This window comes from Haliaeetus albicilla, chromosome 7 (genome assembly GCF_947461875.1).
Source record: "Haliaeetus albicilla chromosome 7, bHalAlb1.1, whole genome shotgun sequence".
Taxonomy (NCBI): Eukaryota; Metazoa; Chordata; class Aves; order Accipitriformes; family Accipitridae; genus Haliaeetus; species Haliaeetus albicilla.
In genome coordinates, this window is record NC_091489.1 from 17112536 (window position 1) to 17126990 (window position 14455).

Genomic DNA, 14455 nt, shown 5'->3' on the forward strand with positions numbered 1-14455 from the left:
GTTTGATGATATCTGGCCGGATAGTCAGAGGAGATGGGTCAGAGCACACTGCAAACCTGTTTGGCAGGAATGTCCATGACCACCTGTACCTTGCTGGTTTTTAGTTTTTATTCCCGTGTTTTTGTGTCATTCTAAACCAAGTAGACATACCGCAGCTCTTGTGCTTGTAAGATGAGCAATGCAGAAAGGCCTGAGTCCTGATGATTTTTTTCATGTACTAAAACGAAGTTAGCATACAATATCATAAAGAAACTCTGGCAATAAGAGCCTCCTTTCAGCTAAATTGGAAAGAGAGAAAACTTAGTCTCAGGGGAAGAGGGAAGTCCTGTTTTACTTCTTTATTTTCAGGTGGTCAGTTACTTACATGCAATCAGTTTGTAGAATCAGCAGGCAATGTCCCATGTCCGTAACAAAAATCTCTGTGAAGCATTCTAGTGCAAAAGGTGGGGATGCCAAATCATTTTTTCAAACTAAAAACTTCGGTATGTATAAAGTAATTAATCCTGAAAGGAAACATTTTTCATCTCAACTACAAAAACTATGTAAAATCTGTCATGGATTTAGTATGTTATGCTTAGAGAAAAGTCTTTTTAATGAGTTTAGAAATACAGTTAAGATACATGTGTTCAAATGTATTTCTCAAAGTTCTCAAATCAGTGGTTTGGCTTTGATCCACAAAGTATTATTATTGTTGTTATGATGGTGGTGGTATTTAAAGTCTCTAAATTCTTATTTCTCTCAGTATTTAAATCACAGAAGGTTAATTAAAGCAGTTCTTTATTTTGCAATTGCTTGGGAATATTAACCTTGCAAAGCCTGCATTAAGTCAGCGAAGTGATAGAATTGCATTTGCTTTATAAAATAACTTTTACAAGAGCAAAGACAAAGCCATTTATAGTTCAGTGCCATTAATTGCTTGGCATTTAGATATTAGTGTAGGAGTCAATTAATTAACTTGATAGTAAAACTATGGGAATGCAGGCTGATAAAACTATTTTGTTTCAGGAGATTAGGGATCATAACTATTGTTGCTCCCCTTACCACTCTCCTTATTACTCGATGATTTTCTTTTACTGTTATTCTGAGAGCAAAATTAATATCCCAGAAATAATTTTATCCCTACCTTTGAAATTTAGCAGTAAATTAAACAGAATAGCGAGTTTATCAAAAGATACCTGATCATGTAATAGTCATTTACTTTATGATCCATTAATCTGATGGCTGTTCATAGACAAACTTGTCTAAACAAATGTTTTAGAATATAAATGCACAAATCCTGTTTTAAGAAAAATTTTAAAATACAAATAGTATAGTACTATGAATTAAGTGATAAAGTTGTAAAGTCGAAAAGTACTAATAAATCTGAGTTGTAGGGGTTTTTTTTGTTTTCTGGGGGTTTTTTTAGTTCTGTATGAGCAGTATATATTCCAAATTTCAGTGGTCTTGTAAATTACACCTCATGGCCAGTTGCAATACAGCAGTATTCTCTTATGGCCTTTAAATTAACACACGTTTTTTTCCTCAGAGGTAAGGAAAATAAGTTTGTTAATACTTCCTGGCATAAAATTCACCACTGTATTTTTTTGGCTGCCCATATTTTTAATAATTGAAGATGTTCAGTGTACATATATTTAGTTTTATTTTCTGTATTTTGAATTGGGATTTTGTTGTTGAGATAATGTATTATCTTGAATATAGGTCAGCATATATTTTATATTATCCTTTCCAGTATTTTGCTTTTACTGCATTTCTCTCCTACTGTAGTGGGATTTAGAATAGATTTTGGAGCATGCAGCTGGAATCTTAGAGTGTTTTACTTGTTGCAGTCAGGTATGGACAACAAAGAATGAAATAGCAAAGTCAAAGTAAATAAGATACCACTTAAAAACCAAGTTTACCTTTTCATGTTGACAAAACTGCTTGGTGTTTTTATTGCGGGAGAGAGGAAAACAACTGCTGGTCTTGATGAGCTGTCCCTCAATAAATCAAGCTCTGCAAGAGCACAGCCTCTCTCTTCACGTCTTCCTCGTGCTTCTCCCTGATTGCCAAGTACTCGCCCTGGGTATCTTCCACATGCATGTTTTTAGGTAGAAAATTAAATAACTACCTATATGTGTTTGGGTTTTGGGTCTCTGCATCCAGAATTCATAAAGATCGTGCTCTTTCACCCTCACAAAAAAGGAGAGCTTTATTGTTGCTTTATTACCTAGCAATCCTTTACCAACTTTTAATCAAAGTTACTGTTTTTTTCATTGCTGTATTAAAGAGTAGTCAGTGGTCTGGTCTCAGACTTTTAAGTTTTCATCACTTCTTTCACTTGTTCTCTACCCTGTTACACTCTCCTCCCACCACTCCCAACACCAGCCCACTTGGGAGTACTTTCTTTTGAAAAAATTGTGGTTGTGGTGATGACTTTTCTACCTCAAAGATTAAAGAAATGGTTTGCTGCTGTTGGTTTAAAGTGTTGTATTGTGCAGACCATTGATTTGCTTCTGCTGGTGGATGCTTCCTTCTGGAAATTATTGTTCTCTTTCCACTCCTTGGACTCAGTTATTTTTCCACGTGGTGGCTGGATTTAAAGGCTGTTGCACAAGATACTCTGTGTCTTCACAGACTGCAGAGGAGAGGGTGGTAATACAGCTAATTCTCTACTTCCAGTAGCCCCAAATGTAACACGCTAACCCTCTCACATACTGAAAAATTAAGTTAACCAAAACAGTAGAGACCAGCTGAGAAAGCCTTCTTTACCAAAATTATTACAGACTTCTTTGCATCTGAGCTTCAGTGAGCAACTGATGTCATCTACCTGGACTTGTGCACAACATCCTTATCTCTAAACTGGAGAGATATGGATTTGACGGATGGACTGCTCAATGGCTAATGAAGTGGCTGGATGGTCACACTTGAAGAGTTGCAGTCAACAGCTTGATGTCCAAGTGGAGAACAGTGATGAGTGGTGTTACTCATGGGTTGGTATTGGGACCAGTGTGGTTTAAGATCTTTGTCAGCGACATGGACGGTGGGATTGAGTGCACCACAACAAGCTGCATGGTGTGGTCAACACGCTGGAGGGAAGGGATTCCATCCAGAGGGACCTTGACAGGCTTGAGAGGTGGGCCCATATGAACCTCATGAAGTTCAACAAGGCCGAGTGCAAGGTCCTGTACATGGTTCAGGGCAATACCAAGCACAAATACAGGCTGGGCGATGAGTGGATCGAGATTGAGAGCAGCACTAAGAAGAAGGACTTGGGGGTGTTGGTTGATGACAAGCTCTACATGACCCCGCAATGTGAGCTTGCAGCCCAGAAAGCCAGCTGTATCCTGCGCTGCATCAAAAGAAGCATAGCTGCTTTCGTGAGACCCCACCTGGACTGCTGTGTTCAGCTCTGGGGCCCCCAACATAAGAAGGACATGGACCTGCTGGAGCGAGTCCAGAGGAGGGCCGTGAAGATGATCAGAGGGCTGGAGCACCTCTCCTATGAAGACAGGCTGAGAGAGTTGGGGTTGTTCAGCCTGGAGAAGAGAAGACTTCAAGGGAGACCTTACAGCAGCCTTCTAGTACCTAAACGGGGCATACAAGAAAGCTGGAGAAGGACTTTTTACAAGGGCGTGTAGTGATAGGACAAGGAGTGATGGCTTTAAACTGAAAGAGGGTAGATTTAGATTAGATATGAGGAAGGAGTTCTCCACTGTGAGGGTGGTGAGGCACTGGAACGGGTTGCCCAGAGAGGCTGTGGATGCCCCATCCCTGGCAGCGTTCAAGGCCAGGTTGGATGGGGCTTTGAGCAACCTGGTCTAGTGGGAGGTGTCCCTGCCCATGGCAGGGGGGTTGGAACTAGGTGATCTTTAAGGTCCCTTCCAACCCAAACCATTCTATGATTCCTTCTCCTGTGATTCTGCTGTTGATAAAATAGTAGGTAAACCTCATTTCAATCATTTAAGAGACCTCCATGGTAGAGTATTAGGGAATAAGTCAACAGGTGTCAGTAGGCTGTGATTTAAATGTTGTCTATAACATAATACAGCTTTATATTGGGGGGGGGGACGGGGGGACGACACAGACAAGGTAGCAAACAAACCCGCAAAACAAACCTCACCATTCTGTTTTGTTGGGTTTTGGTTTTTTTATGTGACCTCAGTGGAATTTTGGGTGTTGCTTGCAACCCTTCTTCACAGATTTACAGGTTTTCATGAGCCTTTAGATGAAGTCTTGGCTTACAGCTCGAAGCACAGTTACAAACGTGCCCCTAAGAAAACACTGAAGAAATGTTTCCTGGTCTCAAGTGAGGAAGTCTCATCCTTGGGTACCTAGCTCGATTAGCCTAGAGGTAGCAGCTGCTCTCGGTGCAGCTTTTCTCTTTATTCTGTAAGCTGGCTTCAGGCTTTCAGCTCCGCTGTAAGCTGCGGGCAGTGCTCTGACCTCGTTTCTGCCAGCCAGCCGTATGCTTGGGAGAGCTTCCTCGGCGGCAGCAGGCAGTCTGGGGCAGGCTGCTGCCCTCTGGGGCACAGAGGCCCCCAGCTCCCTGCTTCGGTGGCAGCCGAGTTGAAAGAAATGGCACGTTTTAAATCCTGCCCTCTCCTGTGTTTTGTTGGGTTTAGCTCTTCCTTAGGGGTGCGGAGCTGTGTCTCAGTCCAGCTTTGTGTCTCGCGTTTGCTGAAGAGATGCGTTCCTCCCCAAGTTTTAGGAAGGACTAGTGTGGCAGGGGAGGATGCTGGATGACACAAAATCTGTAAGTCATTACATTAATGCGGTAGTCTGTCCCAAGTGACTATAAAGAATAGGACATGTAAAAACTGCCAGGGCTCTTTTTTTTTTTTTTACTATAGCTTTGTCAGTGAAAGGATGGGCAGGGAGGAAGGAGTGGGTGTAGAAAATGAAAGTGTGGTGGGACTGCCCAGTCTTGTAGGGTTTTTTAGGAAAAGTCCAACAAACTCTTTAAACATGGGAAAATTAATGGAAATAAAATGCTTGTTTTACCCCCTATTGCCAAGTTATATTTCTCAGATTACCTCTTCAGGTTCTCTCTGATCTCTTCATTCACACTGGAACTTTGCATCTGTAGAACAAAAAACTACCTTTTTTTTTTGCCTGTAAATGAAGAACTGACAGCTGTTTATCAGGCTGTGCAATGTGCAACAGTCACATTTTAATATGAACATCAAACATCAAACTCACCTATTTTTTTCATGTGGCATGTTACAAGTATGAGAGAAGAAAACTAGAAGAAATGTCTTGTTTCTGATTAAATCCACTATTGATATGCTCTGTGATCCATGGAATGCAGTAGTGGCAGAAAGAGAATAGCAAGATAAGGGTTTCTGAGAATGATTTCATCTTGGAGCTCTTCCTGCATCACTTGCTTAACGTGGCTCCTGGAGGCCATATAGATGAGACACGTGTGAAAATGGACTAGAGCATTTAGGAAAAGAGACCCTTCTCTCTTGTTTGTTGGCTCAGATTACCCGATATGTGACTAGAAGCTATGCTGTCCAAACAGTGTTCTTCCTGTAAGATGTGGGGAGCTTTTTTGAGCTTATCTGCTTTTAAAATGCTTTCGGTGTATTCTGTAGGGGAAAACCTTCCATAGTTAGGTAGTCTGAGTTTCTAATAAGTTCCTGACAGTTTTGATGGACTGAGCCTTAATAATATATTTGCTTACCTGAATTAACTATCTTTTGCATCAACTGCTGCCTGCTCCACAAAGTATGTTTTTTCTTTTCCCCTCCAGTGTCTTAAGACTTAACTTGGTTGTCATTCTGTGATAATTGGGATCCTGAAGGGAGAAAATGGTGTTCCCATTGTAGATGTTGTTTTGGTTTTTTTGGGGTTTGGTTTTGTTTTTTTTTTTAATTAGCTTAAAAAAGAGATGTAGGAAATAGTAAATTTTAGAATGAAACTGCAGGTATCTTGGAAGGGAAGGTATTAATATCATTGAAGAAGAAGATGAGGTGTCTTACTGACAATGACTGGTCTACACCTGAGGTATCCAAACTGGCAAGTTTTCCATATTTCTCCAGGTACATGGTAGGATTTTTCTCTGAGGAGTTAGGTATGATTTCTGGATGAACTATCTCCTTTTGGAAAAGGAAAGGACTATTTTGCTTTGGCACTTCTCCGAAGCTCTTGATTCCCTCTAGTACCTGTAATGAAGACCAAGACTGAAATTAACCTGGTAAGGTGAAGTATCACCTTTGTTTCTGAGGGCACAATCCTGTCCTGGCTTGACTGTGAGGAAATGATAACCACCTGAAGGAAGAGCAGTTGCTGCTTGTCAGCCCCACTGAAGCAACAATCAACAATAGCATCAGCATGTTGAGGTAGATGCCAGCCTGTTGCTTGCTGTACTTCAGGACATCTGCTTTCCTTGTCTCCATTCAGGTTTCCATGGTGGTGGTAGAGGGTCAGCTTGAAATGATTTACGTATTCTGGTTATGACCAGGGTTTATTTACTTGATCACATAAACACAGACTAGCATGTTGAAGAGGATTACCAGACTGCATTGGTAATCCACCTCCGGTGGTTAGCACTCTCTTCTTTTTTTGTTGGTGTAATAGTTGCTGGGACCTACCAAACAATTTTTTTCCTGCAATCACCTGTTCCCTCTGTGCAATAAGAGACTTCCTTGCTCTTCCTTGCACAATGCTCTCCAGCTGCAAGATAGTGATTTCCTTTTCTTTGAGGCTTTAGGGTTTTTTGTTTGGTTTGGTTTTTTTTCTATTTCTGATTCATAAAATTCAGGACATATATATGCATTTCTTCTTGACCCAGGATCTTCTGCAGGAGTCCATCTATATCCTGCAGGATCTCTGCAGACCATCTGCCCAGGATTCAAGCAAACCTCTCTGCTTTTTTGTCCTTAGTAGATTGTTGCCCACAGGGCTGCATTCTGTTTGCTGCTTGCATGAGACTCAGTGTTGCCTGTGCCCCTGGGCATAACATTTTTTCTGAGTGCAGCCTTACCTACAATATTCCTCTAACAGGTTGGCTGTCCTTTGTTGTCAGTTTTGTGCTGCCAGAGAGTGTACAGCTTGGGAGGTGACATGTTAGTTATTAGGTTGGGCTAGAAGTTGGCTGTATAGGGACATGTCACCATTCTGGTAAGTAATTTTTTTTTTTTTTTTTATGGTAGCTTTTTACTGCAGAAGGTGGAAGGAGAGGAAATGTGTTGGTATGTATTTGCCTACACAGAATGAACAGATGCTTGGCTAAGTGATAACAAGGAATGTCCTTCCATAGCCCGTAACATATCACTTGCCTTCTTTCTGTTCCACAGTATCCCTTCAGAGATGAGTAAAATAATCTTGTATTGTAAGGCTGTATGCTCCTCTTGGCTGCTGCACTGGGTCCTGACTTCCATTCTCAAGTTGTCTCAGAAAAAAAAAAAAACAAAACCAAAACACATTTGCTTTCAATTTTGCTGTTGTCACATTGCTGTAGAATTCACTGCTCTCACACTTGAAGTCTTCTAAGGATCAACCAACTGAATCAAGAACATAAGCTAAAATAGTTTTTAATGAGTTTTTCAAATTGAAGTCTAGTATACAATTTTCCATAAATTATTTTCCTTGTGTTTAACCATCATGGTACTTATCTTCGTGGGTGGTCATGTCATCCCTCTGAAATTTGCTGCAGTAGAAGTGGATGAAGCCTGAATGATATTTCTCACCCAGCCCTTCTTTAAATGTGGTTTCCCCCAAACTTTAATGTTTTCACTATGCTTTCATTTTCCATTAAAAATAACTTAAACTATTTAATAACTAGATCTTATCTTCTTAGGTAGAACTTATAAAAAATGTGCATTTCATCTACATGGTTTCAAGCATTTACAGCACTACATTCATTCAGGTTTGCAGGGAACACGTAAATGTGGACAGACTTTCTTGGTTTGAACTAGGTCCAGCAAGGGGATGAACGCATGACACTGACTAGCCTTGCACATCGAAAGGGAAAAGGTTGTCTGTCTGTGGCCTACTCCGAAGTGGTTGCAGTGCAGTTGACTTGGGCTGCAGTCTGGGGGCTGGTGGAGCTGGCCTTGTGGCTGGTGCTGCCGGAGGAGGGAAGTTTCCTTCCTCTCCTCGCTCACCCAACCCTTCCCGTAGGCCAGCTCTGCTCAGTAACCCATGATAAAGCTGGGGGGAGAGGGGTTACTTTTCCGGCAAGTTTTAAGTTGCACCATTTCAGAAAGTGGTCTAATAAAGACCACTAACACAAACTAAGGGGTTGCGTGTCCAACTGCAACAGTTGTGGGAGGCAGGAACAAGGGGCTTTTGACTTTCTTGCAGGCTGACACATTGGCTCACTTGGTCACTTTAAACCCCTGTGTTAGTGAAATCCCACATCAGAATTGGAGACTTGAAAAGTTTGTGAGATGAGTACAGTAACAGCAAGTAAAAGGGAAGAAAATACCCTTTCCTCCCTTACTCCTCAGACTACACAAATCTTGAGCTCCGTCCGTATACCACAATTTGCAGAGCAAGCTAAAAGTGTATGTCAGTAGGAGGTAAATAACTAGTCCTGTCTCTGTGGATGATAAGCAATTGGTTGTTGTTATTATTACCCAAATAGAATAATTGTATATGGATTGATTTCTGAACAGCTTACCCAATACATAAGTTTTAGGCTCTGTATATGGAGGCATAGTCCCTTTTTTTTTTTTGTCTGTTTCACAGTATAAATGTTTTTTGAAAAGTCTAAAAAGTCTAAACTTCAGCTATTTTGAGTATCATTTTATGAGTTGCTGGTTATTTGTCCCTGTGCCTTTTCTAAAATCTGATGGGGGAAACCCTGCTTTTAGTTATTTTACAACTTTGTTGACAGTTTGTGCTATAACAGCTAGGATATGATTGGGTTTATGCCAAGTTGGGAGGTTCTGAGTGGAAACTTGTAGCCTTCTGTTTATAAAAGCCTGGATTTCTTTCTTGCACACATGTTCTTCTATGGGAGGAAGGATTTTCTGTGATTCATAAAAAAAATCATAAGCTTTGCTTTGAAAGCTGATGCTATTGATGGATGAAATATTGGGAGTCAAAATAAAAAAAAAAATCAGGGATCCCGGGAGAAGATTGAGCCCTAGTATCAACTGGGGACTCCTCAGCCATGACTGTACGTAGATGTAGCACAACACATGGTAACGTGTTCCTTTCTCCTTACGTTTCCTCTGTTCAGTCCCCAATAAATCCATTCCTAGATGCTAGAAAGAAAAATGACCTTTCAAAACTGAAAGTGAGAATTGCCAATTCCATGTATTTCTTCAGTGACGGATAATTTACCCTAATACTTCTGTCCTTATTTCTTATTTATCTCTTAATCTGTTGTATCTATTCTGTAATATTCTGTATGTTAACAAAATTTCCTAATGCAGAACTGAAGAAAGGCAGCAGGGATTTTCTCTCCCATTTTTCAGTGAAAATGATACTAAGCACTATTTTGGTTATGAAGCCAACCTCTTAGTGTAATATGCTATTATTTAATCGTCATTATGTTTAGTATATAAATGGACTGTTTTTATTGGACAACACATAGGTATAAACACATAAAATTATACACACAGCCCCATGCATATTTCATCTGGGAGATGCTCATGCCTGCAACTTACTGAGAGTAAACTGATTCTTTACTTCTCAAGAGCTGCTTTCCAAGTTTCCAGTGATCCAGGTATCTAAATGGCTTTATGGAGAATATAGGAAAGAGTATGTGATCTCGTCCCATTTGGAGTGCACAGGTATCTGCATCGTAACAAACACGGATGTCTGTAGTATTTGTTTCCAAACTTCATCTGGAATTGAGCAAATGGATTTGATTTTTCAGAAAGGAAAGCACAGTCAGAAAGGAAAGCATGATGAAAATGGTGCATTTAAAAAGACAAAGTGTGTCATGTCTGGGGTTTTTAATGTGCTCTTCAGTGTGTGGAAAGACATTTCATAGATAGTGTTCAAATACCCAGGTAAAAGTAAATTCCATTCAACATGCAGCATTTCTCAAGAGAAAGCGTGCTGTCTCTTCCCTCTCCTGCTCTGGTCCCCCTGGAAATTTCAGTAGGAAGTGAGGTTAAAATCTTGCAAACATGTGGGAAGAGCCATGCTTGGTACTTTGTAAGGAATTAATGGCTCTTGATTTTTCAAAATATAAAACATGTTTTGCTTCCCAGAGAAATCCTGTAGGGTCTGTTTGGAAAAAGGAACAATTGTGTTTCTAAAATGATGTCTCCTAAATTGAATATTCCATTTATGCTTTTTCACCACTCTTGGTATTTCTGGGTGGTTTGTTGTTGTTGCTGTTTTAACAAGTGGTTCTTATTTGGTGTATTTTTTTAAGAATTAGGAAGAGGAGAGTTGAACGCTGAACTGGAAGTTGAAATCTGGGGTTGCCGGGTTTATTACAGATGCCTGCGCAGCGACAACCCCTAGCGTGCATGTGCGTGAGTGTGTGTGTGTGCGTGCGCGTTTTTAAATAAAAAGGAAAGCAGAGGTTTGCTCATTTGTTTGCCTATTGTGAAGCTGTCCTGCACCTTTCTACTCCTTTGTACTGGGGTGAAGGCTGCTGAATGGAGGCCTTGTGCCATTTGTTGATTTTAAACCTCACTGTTAATCCACAGGAACCTGCTGGTGTGCGCAGCAGGAGAGCTGTGTGACAAGTGGAAATCTGGGAGGGGGGGAGCGCGGGGGGTCACAGGGGATAATAATCATTCAGCCATCAGCCTTTGTCACCCTTAAGCCTAATTGTTACCCTCTGCTGGTAACCACATTGAAGTGCTGGCCTTTTAAGTGTTTCTTGATTTTACTTGGCACCGGCTTAGGGATAGGATCGTTTATTGCTGGGTTTTCATCGTATCAGGTTTGCCGGGGTTTGTTTTATTAGCCCCGTTGAATTTTCTGCGTCCCTTAAAATAATTCGGGAGAGTCCAAAGTGGTGGAAGGCTCTGAATGGGAACAGTACGGTTGTTAGCAAGTTTCCCTCTGTCAGGAGCTGGGCTAAAAAGAGAGACAGAAAGCTTTCCTGCTCTGCAAGCCAGCCGCCTCGCAGAGTCCGTGCCCGAGCGGTACCGCTGGTGCGGACGCGCGTCTGTCCGAGCAGCCCTTTCCGAGCAGCAGCAGCAGCAGCAGCCGCAGCAGCAAGGTGATGTTCGGGCTACAGGGGGATGGGGCAGAGGACGGCTTCCCCCGCTCCTCCGCACCAGGAGCGCGCGTGTGCTTTCAGGTGCGTGTCAGGAGTGAAGGTGTGAGGGCTGCTGAAGCAAATTGAACTGGTAGTAAACTCGGGAGGGGGAGAGGAGAATTAAACCATTGAAAAACAACAAAGAAAAACCTTTAAGGTGAGATATCTTTTCTAGCAGTCGGGAACTGGTTCTTCAACTTCCCCTGCCAGTTGTACATGCTGAAGTCAGTATTGTGCTTTCTGTTGTTTTCCTTGAAGTTAGTGTACAAGCTGCTAGAGTAGCTAAAATGAAGCCTGAACCTGAGGCTTTGCAATGGGCAAGTATCTGTACGTGTGAAGTAAGCTTGTGTTGCGGGCCGGGGGATGGCGCGGGGGAGGCTGTTTCGTGTCTCCCCCAGCCCCTGGGTGGTGGGTGTTGTGTTAGGCTATTACCTAAGACTGCTTGGGCTTGTGTAGGGAGGAAAATCCCCAGGTTGCTGGTACAGGCTTTGGAGCTACCCTTGATCCAACACACGATGCGACATGCCTCCAGCAGATGCAGCGCCTGCCTTGTGTACTACAACCTGATAGCCAGTGTTTGAAAGTTGTGCCAGTAGTAGTGATGGTAAATCCAGGGTCGTTACAGGAGTCTGATTACACAGCAGGATTACAATCTTACTTTCAAGTCCAGTCTTCCACCTGGCTCAGTACTTCATCAAAACGCTTGAGAATACATCTCAGAGTAGGATGAATGTTTTGAACACTTTGTGCTTGCTACTCTTTTACAGTAAAAGGGGGTCGTTTATTTAGCAGGCTTCGTTTTCTGTGTTTCCCCATGGTCCAGTGGTATGATTCCCTGCTGCTTGTCATTATGCAGCTCTGCTCCCTGGATTTTTTTACAAACAGTGCAGGACATAGCGGTACCTGTGTGGACTTGATACTACCATCAGGAAGGTTTAACTAGTAAAATCTTCTGATCAAAAAAACCATCAGCACTCAGCTGTTGTATTTTCACCCTTCTGTGATGCGGATTTAACTGTAATTACTGAGTAAGGTTAATAATTCTGTTACAATTATTGTTGCAGGACATGTCTCAGGAAGGCTATGGAACCAGATCTCAACCCCCTATGGCCCCAGGAAAGCCTAACCATGAAGACTTGAATCTAATCCAGCAAGAAAGACCATCGAGCTTACCAGTAAGAAACTAATGTTTGTTTCAGTATTTTATAATGAAAGCACTTTATGTACCATTTCATTGCATCTAGGATGAGCGGATATGAAATATTGAGAGAATAAATATTAAACGAGGTTGATCACAAACTGTTTTTAAAAATATGATGAGAACAGACAGCCTGTATATGAGTGGACTTTGTTTAGGCTTGTTCTGGTTCAAAATAGCACTATTTATGCACATGCATGTTTTGTGCTTGTGCACATGTGTATTTGCATAGAGGAAATGGATTGATTTTTTTTTTAGCTTTAGGAATTCCATACTTGCACAAAACAATCTGGTGAGGAAGAGGCTTTTTTCTGTGCCCTTTTCAAAGGATTTCAGTAGATTCTGGTTTAGAATACTGCTGCCAGGAGTTATTTGCTCCAAACCCTGAGCATCTGTAATGAGTCTGATGTGTTAATTCTGCTACTGTCTATTACTAGAGAAGTGTAGAAGTGGGAATGATAGTGATAGTTGGGCTAGCTTGATCTTTTGGTTAGGACATTATTTTGGACTAACATTTCTTACTTTTTCTGAGCTCTATGCATTCTGCTGGGGGGGGAAACAGCCCAAATGAATATACTTTGCAAAGACACTGCAGCTACTTGCATTTTTGAAGGCCTTATTTCACTGTAGTGGACAAAGTACTCTTTAGCCTTGTGTCTGTGTGCCCCTCATGGTTTGGAGATTTTCTTGTTTGTTGGTAGTAAAACAGCATGAATTTAAACCAACTAGAATATGCTCAGCTTAAATGATGAAAACTTTTTATAAACTACGTAACCTCTGGCTTGAAATAATGTATAATAAACATATAGGATATTTCCTGCAGTTCACTGGATATGTATTCATTTGCAGTTAGCAGAGGGATCTCTCTGAAGAGTTTAACTTAACAAGACACCAAATGTATCTGTGAAATCTGGTAGTATGTTGTATATTTCACCTCTGGCACATGGCACTATTGCCAATCCCTAAAAATAGGGCAATAAACATCTTCACAGCATTTTAAAGTTATATCTTTGGCACCTAGGAGAGTGTATGTGCCACAAATTCTTTACATGACATTTGAGACATGCATGTCTTGAGAGAAGCTATGGAAACTGGTGTGAGAAGAGATATCCATTTGCTTTGGACCTAGTATTAATTTGACAGTTTTTCAGGAAGCCTTTTTTAAAAAGACTAATGTCTCTGAACAGATCTCAAAAATGAATGCTGGCAATTACCTTAAAAATAGTAGCTGCTGTGGACATTGAACTGTTTTGGCAATAACTACCTACTTTAAAAAGCAGTGATATTAAAAGGGACTTTTTACCTCCCGGTTTTTCATGAACAGTGTTTATTAGGGTAGAGAGAAGTAAAGTTATTTATCAACTAATGTTCTATTAATTTGCCTGTGTTTTTTCTTAAACAATTGTCCTACTTTTAATCCATATTCTGTCCTACCTCCATCGTCATGATAGCTAAGCAGAGTATTGGGTATTATCTGTGTCCCTGAGTGTTTGGTATATTTAGTAGCTCATTATTCTAGGTATGTGTGAGCTGGTAGTATTAACAGTGAATGTTAACCATTTTGGCCACATAGCTTAAACTCTAAGTTGGTCCCAAATGCTGTTATTGAGACACTTCGTTACTGAAAAGCTTTATTAAATAACCAGAGAGCACTTAATATACTCAAAACCCCTGCTGTTTGGATATGGAGGGGAGTGGGAGGTATTATCATTTTGTATTTTGTTTTGGTTTTGGCTTGGGGTTTTTTTGTGGTTGGTTTTTTGGTTGGTTTTTTTTGTTGTTGTTTTCAAATTTAAAAACAACTGCAATCCTTCATATGTGGTGACAAGGCTTTTTTTGGTAGAGCGAGCAAACTCCCCATCATCTTGCATCCAAGGCAAATGTCTTTGAATGTATGGATTCTTCCTAATTTCAAAGTACGGTGAACATAAATGCTTTAATATAATTCGATTTGGGGTATGGATAGCTTTGTTTTTTCTCCAGAGCAGGAGAGTTCTGTATGCAGTTTTGGACTGCTTAGGAGAACCTGTGATCACTATCCCTTGTTTAGTATTCCTAGTTATAGTGTCATTTCGGGATACTAAATATGGCTTCTTAAG

General features: G+C 40.9%; 1 protein-coding gene across 10 annotated transcripts in view; it reads left to right on the forward strand.

Moving 5' to 3' along the window:
• Positions 1 to 14455, forward strand: part of ARID1B (AT-rich interaction domain 1B) — a 337909-nt gene that overhangs the window by 91978 nt on the left and 231476 nt on the right. For all 10 annotated transcript variants that reach the window (XM_069787075.1, XM_069787078.1, XM_069787072.1 and 7 more), the window contains exon 4: positions 12223 to 12333. In XM_069787075.1, the coding sequence (XP_069643176.1) occupies positions 12223 to 12333 (111 nt within the window). The remainder of the gene's footprint in view (positions 1 to 12222; positions 12334 to 14455) is intronic.